The sequence below is a fragment of the Bufo gargarizans genome, chromosome 6, assembly GCF_014858855.1.
Source record: "Bufo gargarizans isolate SCDJY-AF-19 chromosome 6, ASM1485885v1, whole genome shotgun sequence".
Lineage (NCBI taxonomy): Eukaryota > Metazoa > Chordata > Amphibia > Anura > Bufonidae > Bufo > Bufo gargarizans.
The window spans coordinates 240,664,806-240,684,337 of record NC_058085.1 but is presented as its reverse complement, the minus strand read 5'-3'; the positions used below and the strand labels follow the sequence as shown (position 1 = coordinate 240,684,337).

The window sequence follows — 19,532 nt, the reverse complement described above, 5'->3', positions numbered from 1 at the left end:
GCCTAGTATGCTCCCATAGATGACAGGCTGTGTGGGCGGAACAGCTGCAAAGTGAAAGAAAAAAATCCCATCACTGCAAGCATCTTCAGAGGAGTGGCCACATGACATCCCTGGCCAACTGTCATACCATAGTAACAACAGCACCTCAGGCGTCATTTAATCGCAGATAAAGAAGTGATTTTGACATCCAGGATATGGTCAAAAGCAGGGGCGTAGCTATAGGCTCATGGGCCCTGGTGCAAGAGTTCAATTTGGGCCCCCCCTACCGCACAGCAGAAGTATTTGCCAATCGTCCACCAGCAAGGCAGCTGGCACTGGGATCTCCATGTTATTGGTCAGTTAATACATCAGGGACCCCCTGGCATGGGGCCTGGGCATAGCCAAGTGCAAACTGGGTGATCCATAGGCAGGACCGGGTGGCTGCCCTCATCCACCAGCCTGTCCCTAGGAAGTTTCTCATCAGATGTGAGAGCAGCAGCGATCGATCAGCCACGATTAATGCCCCCCCTCCCCCCCTAAGTGACAAACTCATCTCTGCTACATCTACAATGAGCAACTACAACTAATGTAATACCAAACTGCAGTTCCTCTATGTGATGCCTTGGATAGCTTCCACTGGACTCACAGGCTGTGTGGGTCCAGTGGAAGCTATCCAAGGAATCACATAGAGGAACTGCAGTTTGGCATTACATTTGTTGTAGTTGCGCATTGTAGATGTAGCAGAGATGAGTTTGTCACTTGCCTAAGATTGGGGGGGGCGCAGTTTGTCACTTGCCCAAGACTGAGGGGGGGGGGGGGGGGGGGGTGTTCAGCTTGTCACTTGCCTAAGGGGGGCCTCCCAGGCTGTGCACATTAATCCTGGCTGATCGATCGCTGCCTGCTGCAGTCACATGATGCATGATGAGAATACTGAGATTTCCTAAAGGCTGTATTGACTGGTCTAGTCTGGGCTTATGATCATGATCTTACCGGCGCTCCCACCAGACGGGTCAGAGCCCGGATTCACTCAGGACAGACACAGAGTCACAGTCGCAGTCACTCACTCACTGGACCGACCGGACCAGGACCCCGGTCGGTCGGACGCTCACCTCAGTAAGTCAGTCAGGTCAGTCAGTGTGTCTCGCAGCTGCAGTCACACTCGCAGGATAGGAGAGGAGTCAGTGAGTCGCTCTCCTCTTCTGACCTCAACTGAAGCCGCTCCCCCGGCCCCTCCTCACTTTGCCTGCCCAGCTGACCTGCACAGTGCGTGTCACGCAGGGCCTCTCCTCTCGGCCTCCGCTCCGTCCCCTGTAAATCTTATTTTAGTTATCAGCTGCAGCTGCGTTCTCCTGGCTTGAGGGGGCCCTGTGGGCCCCCCTGACTCAGGGGCCCGGTCGCAATTGCGACCCCTATACCTACGCCACTGGTCAAAAGGTTATCAGTATGGTCAATACATTACCAATATATATATATTGCCACTAAACTAATAATATCAGGAGCAATATCTTATTGTCCCGGCCCCCAGGATGGTACAGACTGATTTCCGGCCAGTGCACGAACACCAGCTTGTGCTCCCCCAGGAGGGTCAGGTTCCAAACAGATGCGTCTTGTAGATGTCTCTTAAGCGAACCCATATCTTCAAAAGGAAGTGCTGCTTTTCTGGACATCTTGGCTACTGGAGCATCAAGCTTTGGGACCTATCCCAAGGAGCAGAGATTTTCTCATCAAAAGGATATTTTCGCTTCACAGAAGGAACAAAAAACTTCCTATCCATTTTTTTCCCACTCTTTGGCAATGACCGCTTGAATGTTTTTATGGACGTCAAACACCTTTTTTCTTCTGTGACCTAGACTCTCAAACAGAGTCCTGGACTAACTGCAGTGGCTTCTGATCATCCAACCCCATGGTAACTCCAACAGCCTTGACTAGGGAGTTAGTGTTCTCAACATAAAACAGTGGTTTCCCGGTGGATTCGCCTTAGAGGACTCATTAGATGAAACACATTCTCCTTCTTTTAAACCAGAAAGCACATCACTGTCACTGGAGGGGACATCTTTAGATGCAGCCACAGAAGTACTGGGTCGGCTTCTAATTAAACCGCTAACAGACATTCTGACCTCTTCTCAGATCATCTGTTTAATGCTGCCCATAAGAGACGGAGCTTACTCCTCCATTAACTTGCTTATACACACTTGGCATAGGTGTTTTGCCCAGGCAGAGAGTAGCTTCTTTTCACACACAGCACATCCCCTTTCTCTCGATCTGGAGATCTTCCTGGAAGACTCCTTAGACACCTAAGCACAACACAGGACCCCATGAGTCTATACTATAAAACATGTTGGGGTACAACCCCCTCTTACCCCACCCTGGTATCGGTGTATCATTGGTGGCTTCAGCGCGCTGAGTCTGCTCCATGTTCATAAGCTAAACCAGCCAAAATAATGAAGATTACTTTTACCGGTAATTGGATTTTCCTGAACCCACGACAGAACCATGAGAAAGAGGCTTTGCCCCCCAAAGACAGGAAACCTGAAGTACAAAAAGGGCGGAGACTCCCCTCCAACTTCAGCATGTCCTTTCCAAGGATTTTTTTTTTTACTGCAACAACCATGTGTAATATCCAGCACCAAAAGAAAGAGGGTAGGGAACACATGGGTGCTGTCGTGGGTTTAGGAAAATCCAATTGTCGTTAAGAGTAATCTTCATTTTTCCCCTCACCCACGACAGCACCACAAGAACCAAGGAACTCTTAGGGCTGTTTCACACGAGCGGATGCCGTGCGTGACATCCGCTCCGTGAATGACAGCCAAGACCCGATGCAGACTGCAGAGGCACGGAGCATTAACATGATCGATAATGCTCCGTGCCTCTCTGTGATCTCTTTACTACGAAATCACAATGACAACTTTATCTCACTGTGATTTCGTAGTAAAGAGATCACAGAGAGGCACGGAGAATTATCAATCATGTTAATGCTCCGTGCCTCTGCAGTCTGCATCGGGTCTTGGCTGTCATTCACGGAGCGGATGTCACGCACGGCATCCGCTCGTGTGAAACAGCCCTTAGGGTGGGATACCTTAGAACCAAAAGACAGATCAGTAGGCGAGTTTTACTGTAGACTATAGCGATTGAAAAAGGTAGACGGAGAAGACCAGACCGCTGCTTTGAAGATATCTTCAATAGAGACTGCAGCCTTCTCTGCCCAAGAAGTAGAGACAGCCCTAGTAGAATGTGCACGAAGGCCTTCTAGGGGTTCTTTTCCTGAAGATACATAGGCTTGAGACACTGCATACGTAATCCACCTTGCCAGGGTTTTCTTAGAGGCTTGTAGACCCTTATTCTTTCGCTGAAAAAGAATGAACAACGAGGAGGATTTCATTCAACACCTCTGGACATCAAGGCAATGGAAAGCCTTTTCTCTCTCAGATGTCGGATTCTCAAAAAAGGATGGAAGGATAAATCTCTTGAGATTTGTGGAACCTAGAAGCTGCCTTTGGTATAAAAGCTGGGACAGGTTTAATAACTACTCTATCATCTAGAATGGTAGTATAAAGGAACATTAATCAAAATTGCCTGGAGTTCACCAACCCTTCGAGCTGAAGTAAGGGCCACTAACAGACATAACTTCAGAGACAGAAATTTAACCGAAATCTGCTCAATAGGTTCAAAGGGATGAGTAGAAAGGGACTCTAGAACTAAATTTAAGTCCCAAGGAGCAACCCTTTAAGACACATTCAGAGATGTTTTAGAGACTTGATTTAAAGAAACGGGTCAACCACGGATTAGATGCCAACTGTTCATTAAAGAGAGCCGAAATCTGTACTTTTAAGGTATTAGGAGATAATCCAATCTCCAACCCCTTCTGGAGAAATTCAAGAATCTTGTTTACTGGAGAAGGACATGGAAGATCTCTGACATGTAAATCTGCGAAGAAAAAACAATTTCTTCCAAGTCTAGAATATATGGAAATGGTTACCTACTCCCTACTTTTTAGCAGGGTATTTATCAATTTGTGGGGAATTTTTTTTTTTAGCTAAAAGCTGCCTCTCAAGTTCCATGTCATCGACCTGAGGATGAACTACTGGTCCCTGCGACAGAAGGCACTTGGTTGCTGGAAGAGCCATGGATCCGTCACAGACTGTTTTCTCAACCATGTGAACCATGGTCTCTTAGGCCAAAATGGGGCTATCAGAATTATTCTTGCTCGATCTTCCCTTATCTTTTTTTTTTAGAACCCTCAGGATCAGGGGAAAGGGGGGGGGGCATATACAAGAGGAAAATCACACCTTTGGAGAAAGGCATCTAGATCACATGGGGATCCCTTTAGAGACAGGGAAAATAACTTTTTCACTTTGCTGTTCTCTGCTGAAGCAAAAAGATATATGCATGGCATCCCCCAGCCGTCCACTATCTGTCTTTTGGATCCAGGCCCCATTCCCCCTGATATATTATGCGACGGCTCAAAAAATCTGCCTGGATGTTATCCTTTCCCTTTATTTAAAACTGCCGAAATGGATTTGCAATTAGTTTCTACTATCTGGATAATAGAACTTAGCATTGACATCAGACTCTGGCTTCTGGTTCCTCCTTGTCTGTTTATATATGACACCACAGTTTTGTTGTGTGACATAATTCTCAAGTCCTTCCCTAATACTAGCGGAAGTACTTTCAGGATTGCAAACTTTACTGCCATCAACTCTTTCATATTGGAGGAGACCAGCTTCAGACTTCTTCCCTATAGCGCCTGGACTGATAGATCCTGAATGTGGGCATCCCAGCCCCAAGGGCTTGCATCTGTCATCAGGCAAACTAAGTTGCTTTTTAACCATGGAACTCCCCAATTCAAATTGTCCGTCTTCATCCATTTTAGAAATTCTAAGGGTTGTATCGCTTTTTGCATGAAGTCAGGCTTCCTAGGATTGACATACCTTTTCGTAAGGAGATCTTTGGATGATTGATTAACATCTGTATCTTCCCTCTTTATATTCCAAATCTTGTCCTCTGGCAACAGGCACGTCTGCTAAGATTAAACCTAGAAATTGTTGACACTGAAGAAGGTAAAGGTTTGACTTTTCCTCGTTTAAGATCCATCCCAATTCTTTCAAGATCTTCATCCTTTCTTGCACCGCTCTGCTGCATGCCACTCTATTCTCTACTACAATCAGAAAATCATCCAGGTATGGGATAAATATTATATCCTTTTCTCGAATTTAGGCCGACATTTCCGCCACTATCTTGGTAAACACCCTGGGTGCCATTGATACCCGAAGGGAAGAGCCTGGAACTGCAAATGGTAGATGACTCCTATTTCCACTGCTACTCTAAAGTACTTTTGATGATCTTGATGGATAGGAATGTGAAAGTAAGCGTCTTTTAAATCCAGTACAACTATAAAACACTCTGTAAACAGTACATTTATTACCGACCTTATAGTCTCAATTCTGAACTTCTTCCAATAGAAGGAACCAGTTTAACTTTTTAAAATGTATATTAGTCCTGAAGGAACCAACAGTTTTTTGTTTTTTTTTACTAGGAATAGTGAAGAGTAAAAACCCTGGTACTAATACCCTTTTTTTCTATTAAGAATAGTACTTCTGAAATAATTGCTATTTCTTCTGTCTGTGATGATCTTGTTATAATGAATCTTGGAGGAGGTAGGGAGCAAAATTCCAGTCTCAGGCCCAGACTCAATGTATCCAAGATCCAGGGACTCCTGGAAATAAGTGTCCATGCAGGAAGAAAACTTTTTAGTCTGCCTTCTACATGGCACCTGGCATAATTACTGACCTGGTTTTCTGTCCTCTCTAGAAGATCTATTAAAAGAAGAACCCTTTTGGGGGGGGGGGGGGGGGGGGGTAAATTTAAAGAGGACCTTTCACTACTCTACAAATGAAAAACTAACTATACCTGTGGGCAGAGCGGCAGAACGGCTATGAGCTGTGCGCTGCGATTGGCCAGCAGTGCAGCAAGGGACACGCCTCCTACAAGAAAACAGTCAGAGGGAGCGCAGACACCGGAGCCTATACCGGGCGAACGGAGCGGTAAGTGCAGGGGGACCCCTGGGCGCCGCTCTGCCCACAGGTATAGTTAGTTTTTCGTTTGTAGAGTAGTGAAAGGTCCTCTTTAAAGCCCTTATCTCCTCTTTCTCGCTCCCTTTTTTTCCAAAAGGGGCGACTGAATCTTTCTCTTGAGGAAAAGAAAGTCTGTACAAGAAACTACTTTTTTTTTGGCCACTTTTTCAAATAATTCATCCAATGATGAACCAAACAAGTACTCCCCTTCACAGGGCATTGCGCAAAGCCTCTTCATTGACTGAATGTCTCCACTCCAGTTTTTTAACCATAAGACTCTGCGTGCAGAATTAGTTAGGCCGGAAGAACGTGCTGCTAATCTTATGGCATCCGCTGATGCGTCAGCCAGGAAATCTACAGCCTTTTAAATAGTCGCCAATCCTGCCAACATATCCTCCCTGGGACACTTATTTTTTTAACTGGTCTTCTAGTTCTGATAAGATTAGTGATCTAGCTGTGCAGTTTGCAGCAATGGAGGGACTAAAGGAAGAAGTTAAAGCTTCCCAAGCCCCCCCTTCAGAAAACCCTCTGCTTTCTTAGGCTACTTTCACACTTGCGTTCGAGCGGATCCGTCTGGTGTCTGCACAGACGGATCCGCTCCTATAATGCAGATGATGGGATCCATTCAGAACGGATCCGTCTGCATTATATTTCAGAAAAAATTCTAAGTCTGAAAGTTAGTCAGACGGATCCGTCCAGACTTTACATTGAAAGTCAATGGGGGACGGATCCGTTTGAAATTGCACCATATTGTGTCAACTTCAAACGGATCCGTCTCCATTGACTTACATTGTAAGTCTGGACGGATCTGTTTGCCTCCGCACGGCCGGGCGGAGACCCGAACGCTGCAAGCTACGTTCGGGTGTCCGCCTGCTGAGCGGAACGGAGGCCAAACGGTGCCAGACTGATGCATTCTGAGCGGATCTGCATCCACTCAGAATGCATTAGGGCAGTACGGATGCGTTCGGGGCCACTTGTGAGAGCCTTCAAACGGAGCTCACAAGCGGAACCCCGAACGCAAGTGTGAAAGTAGCCTTATCCGAAGGGTCTTTTAATGATCCCAGATCTTTAAAGGGCAATGATTAATTCTTAGCTACCTTTGAAATGGCCACATCAATTTTGGGAGCTTTATTCCAGGTAGCCGCTATCTCTTCAGAAAAAGGGTACTTCCTTTATAATTTTTTTAAGATAAAAACTCTTTTGTTAGGTTTTCGCCATTCTTCCTTAATCAATGCTGATACAGTTTTATGGACAGGGAAAGATCTGATATGTTTAGTCTCAAGACCGCCAAACATAATATCTTGTACCGATTTAGGCTCTTTGGCCTCTTCTATTCCCATAGTAGATTTGACTGATTTAAGTAATTTATCTATGTCCTCAGTCGGAAAGAAGGGTTTCCCTATTTCGCCTTCTTCATTTTCAGAAGAACAGGATGACATATCCGAAAGGGGATTTTCTACCGACTGGACATCCTCCCCCTCTTCTGACTGAGGAAACCATCTCACACACCGTATGCTCGCTCTTCATTTTAGGCACACTTTTCCTTGAGGCCAAAGATGAATCAATTTCAGATCTACCAAAGACTGTAAACACTTATAAAACAATGGTGATTCCTCCGCCACTGTCCTATCAATACATGGCTGACATAACTTCTCATAATCGGAGGCCAAGGCACATCTACAGATAACACACTCTTTATGGTGTCTCTTAGTCCGGGCCTTTTTGGGCTTTCCCTGCAAAACATGTATATACATATACACCAGTCAGGAGTACAAATAAACATATGTGGCTATAAGTGTCTCACCCCTCCAATAGGTACCAAGGCTGGGTTGGACACTGGTTCTTCAGTATTGTCCCTCTTTTCTTCCTCCATAGTGATCCCCGGAGCACACTGTTTCTGTTCTTACAGCAAGCACATGTAAAGGAAGACGCCGGCAACTCACTTTCGGGTTCCTGTGCTATTAAGCACCTCCCCCCAAAGCACATGATGAGTGGTCGCGCATACGTGCGCTCCATTCAGAAAACGCTCCTCCACCCTCCGGCTTCAAGTCTTCCTTCCAGTGCGCGCGATACTTACTAGTGCTTTGAATTGCACTGAAGTATCATGCCCCCAGCGCTCAGGAACTCAGCCGTCACGTCTCTTCCAGTCCACCACCGTGTCGCGATAGTTACCGGGACTGCCGGTAATCATAAGGGCCGCCATGGGGAGAAACAGGTGCATCACAGGCTTCCCCTCTAAAGACAGGAAACCTTACTGAAGTTGGAGGGGAGTCGACACATGACCATGGCTGTGCACGACCAAGTGGTCTTGGATGTCAATACCATGTTTATGTTGGTTTTATATGTCTAGTTTGGAAGCAGTGTGCCAATTCTTGATTTGGCACGGCTCTTTTATAGTACCAGCAAAATAGATAAGATTTTAAGGCTTTAAATCTGCAGCATATGAAATTATACTATGGATTTCACTTTTCGCAATGCACAGTGTGAAATCTGTGGCAAATTTGCCGCAGAATTCACAACAGACTTGTTTTGGATTCCTATTGATTTCGCTGTCGCAAATTACTAATTGGAACTTAGATTGTGAGCCCCATTGGGGACGGTGTGATGCTAATCTCTGTAAAGCGCTGCAGGATATAGTACCGCTATATAAGTGCATAAAATATTAATAAATAAACTTACCTGGAGATGAAAGGGGCTCATTATTGTCCATATCATCCAGATACAGGTCTGTGGGTTCTTCTATATACTGTCTTGCAGGAACCTGACACACACAAAGATACAGTCATCATCCAGTCACTTCTCATGGTGTTACTGTATAATGTTCCATCACACCCAGCAGCGCTCACCTCTCCAGCCAGCAGCTCAATGATCTTGTCAGTAAGTCCCAAGATCTTCTCACTGTTTCTCTCAAGAATCAGTGATATAGATGGAGGCATCTTAATAGGGCTCTGGATCCTGGTTCTTCTTCCTGATGACTCCCCACTTTTCTTCTTGACTACCGTGTAAACCTGTAGATTTAGAAACAGAATAATAACGCAGTCATCACAGCTGATATTGCCAAGGATACCTGCGAGCCACCACGCATGTGTTGTTACAAAGGGCATCAAAGCATTGCTGTGGGAGTCCTCCAAAAATAAAGTAGCGCTTTTCAGAGATATTTTTTTTACTGATGACCTATCCTCAGGATACGACATCAGTATCTGATTGGTGTCAGCCCCCCGCCAATCAGCTTATCAACCACAGTTCCATACATTGAATAGCGGCCGTGATTGGTATCGCGCTCAGCCCCATTCACTTGAATGGGGCCTAACTATTCCTAGGCCATGAACTTGTTGTCACATGGCCTAGGGAAAGCAGAGAGAAGGCTGTTCCGCTTAAACAGCTGATTGGCAGGGGTCCCGGGTGTCGGACCCCTACTGATCAGATATGGATGACCTATCCTAAGGATAGGTCATCAGTATAAAAATCTCAGAAAACCCCTTTAACCTCCTCAGGACCGCCGTACGCAGGATTGCGTCCTGCCGGCGGTCCTGCTCTTCTGGGTGGACGCATATACGCGTCCTCCCGCGAGAGCCGAGATTTCCTGTGAACGCGCGCACACAGGCGCGGGCGCTCACAGGAACGGAAGGTAAGCGAGTGGATCTCCAGCCTGCCAGCGGCGATCGCTCGCTGGCAGGCTGGAGATCCGAATTTTTTAACCCCTAACAGGTATATTAGACGCTGTTTTCATAACAGCGTCTAATATACCTCCTACCTGGTCCTCTGGTGGTCCCTTTTGTTAGGATCGACCACCAGAGGACTCAGGTAGCTCAGTACAGTCGCACCAAACACCACACTACACTACACCCCCCCCCCCGTCACTTATTAACCCCTTATAAACCCCTGATCACCCATGATCACCCCATATAAACTCCCTGATCACCCCCCTGTCATTGATCACCCCCCTGTCATTGATCACCCCCCTGTCATTGATCACCCCCCTGTCATTGATCACCCCCCTGTCAGGCTCCGTTCAGACGTCCGTATGATTTTTACGGATCCACGGATACATGGATCGGATCCGCAAAAAGCATACGGACGTCTGAATGGAGCCTTACAGGGGGGTGATCAATGACAGGCGGGTGATCACCCATATACACTCCCTGATCACCCCCTGTCATTGATCACCCCCCTGTCATTGATCACCCCCCTGTCATTGATCACCCCCCTGTAAGGCTCCATTCAGACGTCCGCATGATTTTTACAGATCCATGGATCGGATCCGCAAAACACATGCGGACGTCTGAATGGAGCCTTACAGGGGGTGATCAATGACAGGCGGGTGATCACCCATATACACTCCCTGATCACCCCCCCTGTCATTGATCACCCCCCTGTAAGGCTCCATTCAGACGTCCGCATGTGTTTTGTGGATCCTATCCATGGATCCGTAAAAATCATGCGGATGTCTGAATGGAGCCTTACAGGGGGGGTGATCAGTGACAGGGGGGGTGATCACCCTGATCACCCCCTGTCATTGATAACCCCCCTGTAAGGCTCCATTCAGACGTCCGCATGTGTTTTGTGGATCCGATCCATGTATCCATGGATCCGTAAAAAATCATGCGGATGTCTGAATGGAGCCTTACAGGGGGAGTGATCATTGACAGGGGGGTGATCACCCTGATCACCCCCTGTCATTGATAACCCCCCTGTAAGGCTCCATTCAGACGTCCGCATGTGTTTTGTGGATCCGATCCATGTATCCGTAAAAAAATCATGCGGATGTCTGAATGGAGCCTTACAGGGGGGTGATCAATGACAGGGGGGTGATCAGGGAGTCTATATGGGTGATCACCCCCCTGTCATTGATCACCCCCCCCCCCCCCCTGGTAAGGCTCCATTCAGACTTTTTTTGGCACAAGTTAGCGGAAATTTTTTGTTTGTTTTTGTTTTTTCTTACAAAGTCTCATATTCTACTAACTTGTGTCAAAAAATAAAATCTCACATGGACGCACCATACCCCTCACGGAATCCAAATGCGTAAACATTTTTAGACATTTATATTCCAGACTTCTTCTGACGCTTTAGGGCCCCTAAAAAGTCAGGGCAGTATAAATACCCCACATGTGACCCCATTTCGGAAAGAAGACACCCCAAGGTATTCCGTGAGGGGCATATTGAGTCCATGAAAGATTGAAATTTTTGTCCTAAGTTAGCGGAAAGTGAGACTTTATTTTTTTAATTTTTTCTTACAAAGTCTCATATTCCACTAACTTGCGACAAAAAATAAAAAATTCTAGGAACTCGCCATGCCCCTCACGGAATACCTTGGGGTGTCTTCTTTCCAAAATGGGGTCACTTGTGGCGTAGTTATACTGCCCTGGCAATTTAGGGGCCCAAATGTGTGAGAAGTACCTTGCAATCAAAATGTGTAAAAAATGGCCTGCAAAATCTGAAAGGTGCACTTTGGAATATGTGCCCCTTTGCCCACCTTGGCAGCAAAAAAGTGTGACACATCTGGTATCGCCGTACTCAGGAGAAGTTGGGGAATGTGTTTTGGTGTGTCATTTTACATATACCCATGCTGGATGAGAGAAATATCTTGGCAAAAGATAACTTTTCCCATTTTTTTTATACAAAGTTGGCATTTGACCAAGATATTTTTCTCACCCAGCATGGGTATATGTAAAATGACACCCCAAAACACATTCCCCAACTTCTCCTGAGTACGGCGATACCAGATGTGTCACACTTTTTTTGCTGCCAAGGTGGGCAAAGGGGCACATATTCCAAAGTGCACCTTTTGGATTTCACCGGTCATTTTTTACACATTTTGATTGCAAAGTTCTTCTCACGCATTTGGGCCCCTAAATTGCCAGGGCAGTATAACTACCCCACAAGTGACCCCATTTTGGAAAGAAGACACCCCAAGGTATTCTGTGAGGGGCATCGTGAGTTCCTAGAATTTTTTATTTTTTGTCGCAAGTTAGTGGAATATGAGACTTTGTAAGAAAAAAAAAAAAAAAATAAAAATCATCATTTTCCGCTAACTTGTGACAAAAAATAAAAAGATCTATGAACTCACTATGCCCATCAGCGAATACCTTAGGGTGTCTACTTTCCGAAATGGGGTCATTTGTGGGGGTTTTCTACTGTTTGGGCATTGTAGAACCTCAGGAATCATGACAGGTGCTCAGAAAGTCAGAGCTGCTTCAAAAAGCGGAAATTCACATTTTTGTACCATAGTTTGTAAATGCTATAACTTTTACCCAAACCATTTTTTTTTTTGCCCAAACATTTTTTTTTTATCAAAGACATGTAGAACAATAAATTTGGCGAAAAATTTATATATGGATGTCGTTTTTTTTGCAAAATTTTACAGCTGAAAGTGAAAAATGTCATTTTTTTGCAAAAAAAATCGTTACATTTTGATTAATAACAAAAAAAGTAAAAATGTCAGCAGCAATGAAATACCACCAAATGAAAGCTCCATTAGTGAGAAGAAAAGGAGGTAAAATTCATTTGGGTGGTAAGTTGCATGACCGAGCGATAAACGGTGAAAGGAGTGTAGTGCCGAAGTGTAAAAAGTGCTCTGGTCATGAGAGGGGTTTCACCTAGCGGGGCTGAAGTGGTTAAAGGGAGTCTGTCCCCTCCATATGGCCATATACAGTGCTTACATGGCTCTGTAGCACACCTATACAGGATTGTAACGGTACCTTTGTTATTTTCTTTAGACTTGAAGAAGCTGGAAAAACAGAAGTTTAATCCATATGCAAATAAGCACTCGCAAGTGCCCAGGGGCGGCTTTCACTGTGTTGGAGCCCAGGCTGCTCTGCCTTTTTTCATTGTTTCCCCTCCCTCCTATTCCCTTGTGTCATCCTTCGGTCCATCCGAGATCCAGCGCCTGTGCACTGCCTCGTCAGGCCGGAGCATGCGCACCGCGTTGCCCATTGTGGGCATGGCATCGCTTTAACTACTGCGCATGCCACATTGCGGCTGGTTTCGCACTGTTCTCTGGCGTATGCGCAGTAGTTAAAGTGATGCCGTGTCAACAATGGTGAGGCAGTGCACAGAAGCAGGATCTTGGCCGGAATAGGAGGTCGGGCAGAGGTGGGGAAGCAATGAAAAAGGCAGAGCAGCCTAGGTTCCAACTGAGTGAACGCCGCCCCGGGCACTTGCGAGTGCTCATTTGCATATAAATCAAAGTTCGTTTTTCCAGCTTCTGCAAGTGTACAGAAAAAGACAGGTACCATTACATTCATGTATAGGTGTGCTATAGGACAATGTAAGCACTGTATATGGCCATATGGAGGTGACAGACTCCCTTTAAGGCTCTCAAGCTCATATCCTTTATTAAGTGATATAAACAATGGTCTCATGTCCCCAAATCCTCTGATCATATCCCTATCTTATGACATAAGTGAAGCCATGCATTATTGTCAATATCCATCTCGTTCATTAAATAGAGAAAACAGTGATGTCACATGACACCAAGCCTAGAATCCAGGACATCTCCAAGCAGATTGCGATAAGAGGGAGTTCCCACATTCAACGCTTGAGTCATGGCGTACGTTTTATCAATCCTGTGCTCAAATCCCTCACCTCTCCAGTCAGCAGGTAGATGATCTCCAGGGTGATATTTAATATCCTCTCAGCCACTAGTCTCTTGTCTTGGTCCATCATGAAGTATGCAATGAGAAAATATTGTCTTTACAGGAAAGCTTGAGCACAAGGTCCCACTATAAATAGAGAACAGAATATATGTTAAAGGATCACCCCATGGAAATGGATGTGGTGGTTGGTCAGAAATGCATGCTGGCGCCTCATTTATCTCAATGGGAGCGCCAGTGATAGACGAGCAGGTTGTACAAAGTAATACCAAGAATATTACATAATGTATATTAATGCCACAAGTAATCAATTAATATGTATACTTACACATGCAAAAACCTTGCAGGGTTTGTTACAGGCAAAACGCTTTTCAGCAAGCTTCATTTTCACAAGCTGTGCACCAGCCGCCAAATTGCAAAACTGTGGTAAAATGTCAGATTCTGCTTCCACACAGCTTATCCATGGCTTCACAGTGCACGGTCCACATGAATAAGGAGCATGATTCATTATTCTGCGCCAAATGAATGCATGAAGCATGTGAACAGGGCATAGAATACCCCAGTCACATGAACGTACTGCCTAAATCCAGACCAAATCCGCAATCTCATCACGTTCTTTGAGGTGTTTCCCACAAGCCTATGAAAATGATTTCTGGGCCAACAAAAAAAAAGGGCAAAATGGCTACCACAGCCCCGATTTTGTTTAAATGTATTAACCGGAACCGTTTTCGCAGTCAGCAAAACACAGATAACGGCTGTGTGCATCCCACCCTTTCCACGGACCCTATGCTGTGCCATTCCTCTGTTATTCCTACTAGAAGTTATGAGTGAATTGCTAGCAGTCTGCAGTAAGGGTAGGGGGGGGGGGGGGGGGGGCTAGAAGTTATGAGTGAATTGCTAGCAGTCTGCAGTAAGGGTAGGGGGGGGCTAGAAGTTATGAGTGAATTGCTAGCAGTCTGCAGTAAGGGTAGGGGGGGCTAGAAGTTATGAGTGAATTGCTAGCAGTCTGCAGTAAGGGTAGGGGGGGCTAGAAGTTATGAGTGAATTGCTAGCAGTCTGCAGTAAGGGTAGGGGGGGGGCTAGAAGTTATGAGTGAATTGCTAGCAGTCTGCAGTAAGGGTAGGGGGGGGCTAGAAGTTATGAGTGAATTGCTAGCAGTCTGCAGTAAGGGTACAGGGGGGGGGGGGGAATGGCACAACATAGAGCCGTAAGAATAGTTATTACATGGGAATACATGAAGCTATTAGACAGGCAGGGCAGGATCACTGTCATGGCAATGACTTCTAGACATTCCTAGAGGTGAAACATCTGCAACTACACTAAAAAGAATAATGGTAGGTTTTAGTATTACAGCTTAAAACCTCTGCAGTTAGAGCGAATTATTACACCCCAGACCGGCATAATAATAAAGCCCCCCCCCGGGATCGGAGAGAAGACGGATACGTCTCCGTATATTAATATCATCATAGACCCCATTCCTACCTCTCACTGGACGCGGGTCGCGAATAAAGAGCCTCGACATCTGCCTCACAGGAAACACGGGGATTAGGGAAGAAGGACTCGGACAGCACGGGGTTGTGGGTAGGATCTAGAGTAGATTACAAGTCACATGGTATCGGAGGTCACATGATCGGGCTCAAAGGGGAGGGGCTTACACCTAATGGCGGAAGGGGAGAAGACTGCGGTTTCAGCCCACAGTGGGACATCAGTCAGTGAGGGAGAGGAGGGTGTTTTGTAGCAGAACCTGCACCTTTTTGTCGTAAAAAGTAATTTTTTTTGTAGAAGGAATGTCACCCAGGCCAATGTCCCATATACTAGTTCCCCTCAGGTCATAGGCTCTATATCAGAAATCAGCAACCTTCTGCACTTCTGCTGCTGTGAAACTACAACTCCCAGTATGCACACTCACTCAGCTCTTTGTAACGCCCATAGCAAGGAGGATTCTGGGAGTTGTAGTTTTCAAACAGCTGGAGTGATCTCTATTTATAATGTGTCTGAGCATGGTCCAAGGTGTCATTTTTTTCTTCTCTTAAAAGGGAGAACCCAGACATACCTGCATTTTCACCCAGTTCATGCTCCGATGCTCTCCTTTGCCCTGCGCTAAATCGAGCAGGGCAAAGGCATTTTCAGGAGTTCCAGTGACAAACCGGTCAACATGAGATGCTCCGATGCGAACATCAGGGGGGCTGTCTGGGTGAAATTATGGGTATGTCCAGGTTCAGCTCTGAAAAAACACTACTGGCCAGTTTATGGTTTCCTTCACACATAAATTTGGTTTCGCTTAGCTTTTTTTTTTTTTTAGTAAAATGTCCGTGTTTTTTCCACAAATGTCTTTTATGGCATTTTATTGTCATCTTTTTATAAATAGGTTCAACATGGTGTCTCGGTGGTAGCGCTGCAGTCCTGGGCTTGAATCTGATCAAGAGTCACATCTATATGGAGCTTGTATGTTTCCCCCTGGTTTCGCTCACACTCCAAAAACCCACTGACAGGGAATTGAGATTGGGACAGCAAATATTGATTGTCTAAGTGCAGTGACCAATGGTTGACTACTAAAGAGGTTTAGAGTACAGGTCGCGGCCAGGATCGCAGGGGCATGGTAGTGTGGTGGTGATCCCATAGAAATAAATGGGGTTGCACATGTGCCGCGACCCCTGAATCGCAGGAAAATTGGATTTTTTTTGCAATACAGGGGTCGCAATCGCGGTACACATGCGACTCGCACTGCAATCCCATCCATTTCTATGGGTTCACCACTGATGCCTCTGTGATCCTGGCCATGACCAATGTCGCCATGTATCTGTACCCTTATACTCAGGTTCTCCACTTCAAATGTTTAACGTGATGATGATCTATGCACTATGAATCCTAAAAGGTTATATATAGGTGGTAATTAGTTATTCTGGAAGTCTTTGTTGGTTGCTAGGAGACAGGCTGTTCCTGCTCAGACCCCCCCCCCCCCCCCCTCCATCGAGTGTGCCCTAAGGCCAAATGCACACGGCCGTGAGCGGTCCGTGGTATTCTGGCCTGGCATCCTGCTCAGAGCAGGAGCGCACAGCGTCATTGGTTGCTATGACGCCGTGCACTTTATGCCGCCACTGCACTACAGTAATACAATGACGGCTCACGGCCGTGTGCATTCGGCCTAAAGAGAAGAAGGGTTGCGCCCCTCCAACCACAGCCTAGGGAAGAGTTGGAAATAGCTACTGCGAAGACTATTACCACCCTCATCTGCCTCAGCCTTCACTCCCATCCTCTCCAACTGCTTCCACCACACCTCCCCTAGGGGGCCAGCGCCTACTAATATGAGTGCACCTACATTTTGGGGTAATTGTGGCGCTATTTGGTGCATCTAAATTCAGAGAAAGTTTATGAGCCTAGTCTGAGAAAGGCTTCTAGCTCACATTAAGCCAACCTATAGTTGGCATGGAGTTAGACAAAAGTGTCTACCCCTAGTGCTGGTTTAGTGACTATCTTGAGTTTAGGCAATCTACAGTCTGCCTTAGTGTGTTTTAGTATTTATTTATTTTTTGCAAGCTATGCATTGATTGACTTTTGAACTTTTTTAAGAGGGGCGAAAAAACTATGGATGTCTACTGCACAGAAAAGCCGCACTCAGAGCATGCAGTGGTTTTCAAAAAATGACATGGAATTAATAAAAACAAAAACTCATTGCTGAAAAATGTCACTACAAAAAAATCTAGTGTCTGACATCCAGACGGGAATGCTGAGGCCAATAATTGGCTGCAGCGGTCATGAAGTAAGAATGTGCATAGTCAGCTGCTGAGAAGTATATACAGACTGGTGGGGACCAGTAGGAGCAGTGGGGGATTAAACTGGTGAATGCTGTGTTTTTTGTTTCACACCGGCAGGCTATTCTAGCATAGAATACTGGGAATCGGATAGACAAAAACCGCTGCATTGGTATTTGTCCAACCGATTTTTGGCATATTTGCCAGGTTGCGTCGGACCCTATAATAATCAATAGCACCGGAAGGCATTCCGGCAGCGTCTGGCAGGCTGTTTTTAAAAGCATTTACTGTCATTAGATGTACCTATGAAACCGGCAGGCCAGTTACATGTGCACTTGGCAGCTGAAGGCATCTGTGCTGGTCCCATGTTCATATGTAAGATTATATATATATATATATATATATATATATCTATCTGTTGTGAGAAGGGCATGGTTTGGTAGAACCGATATCTGCCTTTGAAATTATTAAATAGTGGCTGGCAAGCCTTGGGTGTGTCTCTGGGAACTGAAAGCTAAACTCCAAAAATATGGATGACGTCCGTGTGCATTACATATTTTGTGGAACGGAACAGCTGTCCCTTAATAGAACAGTCCTATCCTTGTCCGTAATGCGGACAATAATCGGACATGTTCTATTTTTTTGTGGAACGAGAATACGGACATACGGAAACGGAATGCACACGGAGTACCTTCAATTTTTTTTTAGGACCCATTGAAATGAATGGTTTCCTTATACGGTCCGCAAAAAAACCTGAACTGATACGGAATGAAAATACGTTTATGTGCATGAGGCCTTAGACACAGGATAAGCAGGGTTGATAGACAAAACAGGCTATGTTAGCCATAGCTAACATAGACAGATTGGAAAGTATGTACTGGGACCTGCTTTTACTGGAGTGAGTGAGGTTGGCAGTGGGACGCTCACTCCATCCGGGCTTCGGTCCTAGGCTTCCATAGCCAACAGCTGCGGGTCACATGGTTCGCTAGGGCCTAATTTAAAGCTCAGTGTAGAGCTGAGCAGTGTGGCCATACCTGGAGAAGCTGGACTACAGAAGGTATTGCATGTGGCACCCAATACTTACCATTTGTACCTGTGGGCCGGGCAGCTGGTCCCACGTATAGTCAGGGACTGTCTTTTTGTATTAGGTACTTGCTCAGCTGAGCAGGATTAAGGCTAGGCTTTTGTTGGAATATCTTGCAGATGAGCGTTCCTCCCGCAGTGAGTCCGCAATGCAGCTCCTGGCGTGACCTCCCGGTATGGCCGGGGTTCACATAGCATTATATTGATTTATGATGCTATGTACCCCTTATAGTTCTGGAATGTATTGGATAACACTGGCATAATCCTGCCAGTGTTATCCAATACATTCCAGAACTGTAAGGGTTACATAGCATCATAAATCGATATAATGCTATGTGAATCCCGTCAGTGCTGGGAGGTCAGGCCGGGTGCTGAGATGCGGACTCGCTGCGGGAGGAACGCTCGTCTGCAAGGGGCCTAAGTGTGAAATAAAAACCCTAAGGCTACATGCACACGAAAAATGTCCGCCTAAGTAACGTCCGTCACATGGCCGTTTTTAGCACCAGTGAAAGTCTATGGGGCTATTCACATGGTCATTTGTGGGTTGTTTTTTTTTATAGGCTTTATTTTTCATTTTCCAGATGGAAAATAAGAGTAAACAACATACATCAGACTTGCAGGTCTCAAGACTAGTGCCATCGGAGTTTCATAGACAGTACATTATTAAAGTGTTACAGGAGACTCCATGACAGTGAAAAATATCAGAGTACATCACCCCACATTGTATTGTTTCGCATCCAAAGCACTTTCACACTCACAATCACACCCACCACAGCGCTGCAGCTTCCCCCCCCTAGGGAAGGAAAGATTTGTCGGCCGAACCACTCATATGCATCACCACCTATGTAAGAGTACGGAGGAGACTCGTCCTTCTAACATAAGACTGCATTCTTCTTTTCATATTAATAATAATAAGCCCACTGCTCACCACATTTCCCCTTACCTGTAGGTAATATTTTTACTCATGCTATTTCAGGCGCTCGCCTCGCTTGTAGCCAGAGTCCCCAAATTTTCTCAAATTTCTCTGCGTTGCCTCTTGCCATAAACGTTAGTTT

General features: G+C 45.7%; 1 protein-coding gene across 3 annotated transcripts in view; it reads right to left on the bottom strand.

Moving 5' to 3' along the window:
* LOC122941338 (gastrula zinc finger protein XlCGF26.1-like) overlaps positions 1-15,227 on the bottom strand; it is a 56,070-nt gene extending 40,843 nt beyond the window's left edge. For 2 of the 3 annotated variants that reach the window (XM_044298480.1, XM_044298482.1), the window contains exons 1-4: positions 15,125-15,227; positions 13,635-13,771; positions 8,897-9,058; positions 8,730-8,811 (exon numbers count right to left, since the gene is read on the bottom strand). In XM_044298480.1, the coding sequence (XP_044154415.1) occupies positions 8,730-8,811; positions 8,897-9,058; positions 13,635-13,715 (325 nt within the window). In that variant the 5' untranslated portion in view covers positions 13,716-13,771; positions 15,125-15,227. Of the gene's footprint in view, positions 1-8,729; positions 8,812-8,896; positions 9,059-13,634; positions 13,772-13,970; positions 14,237-15,124 lie in introns of those variants that run through there. The other variant, XM_044298481.1, reaches the window with a different exon arrangement.
* Positions 15,228-19,532: the final 4,305 nt, after the last annotated feature.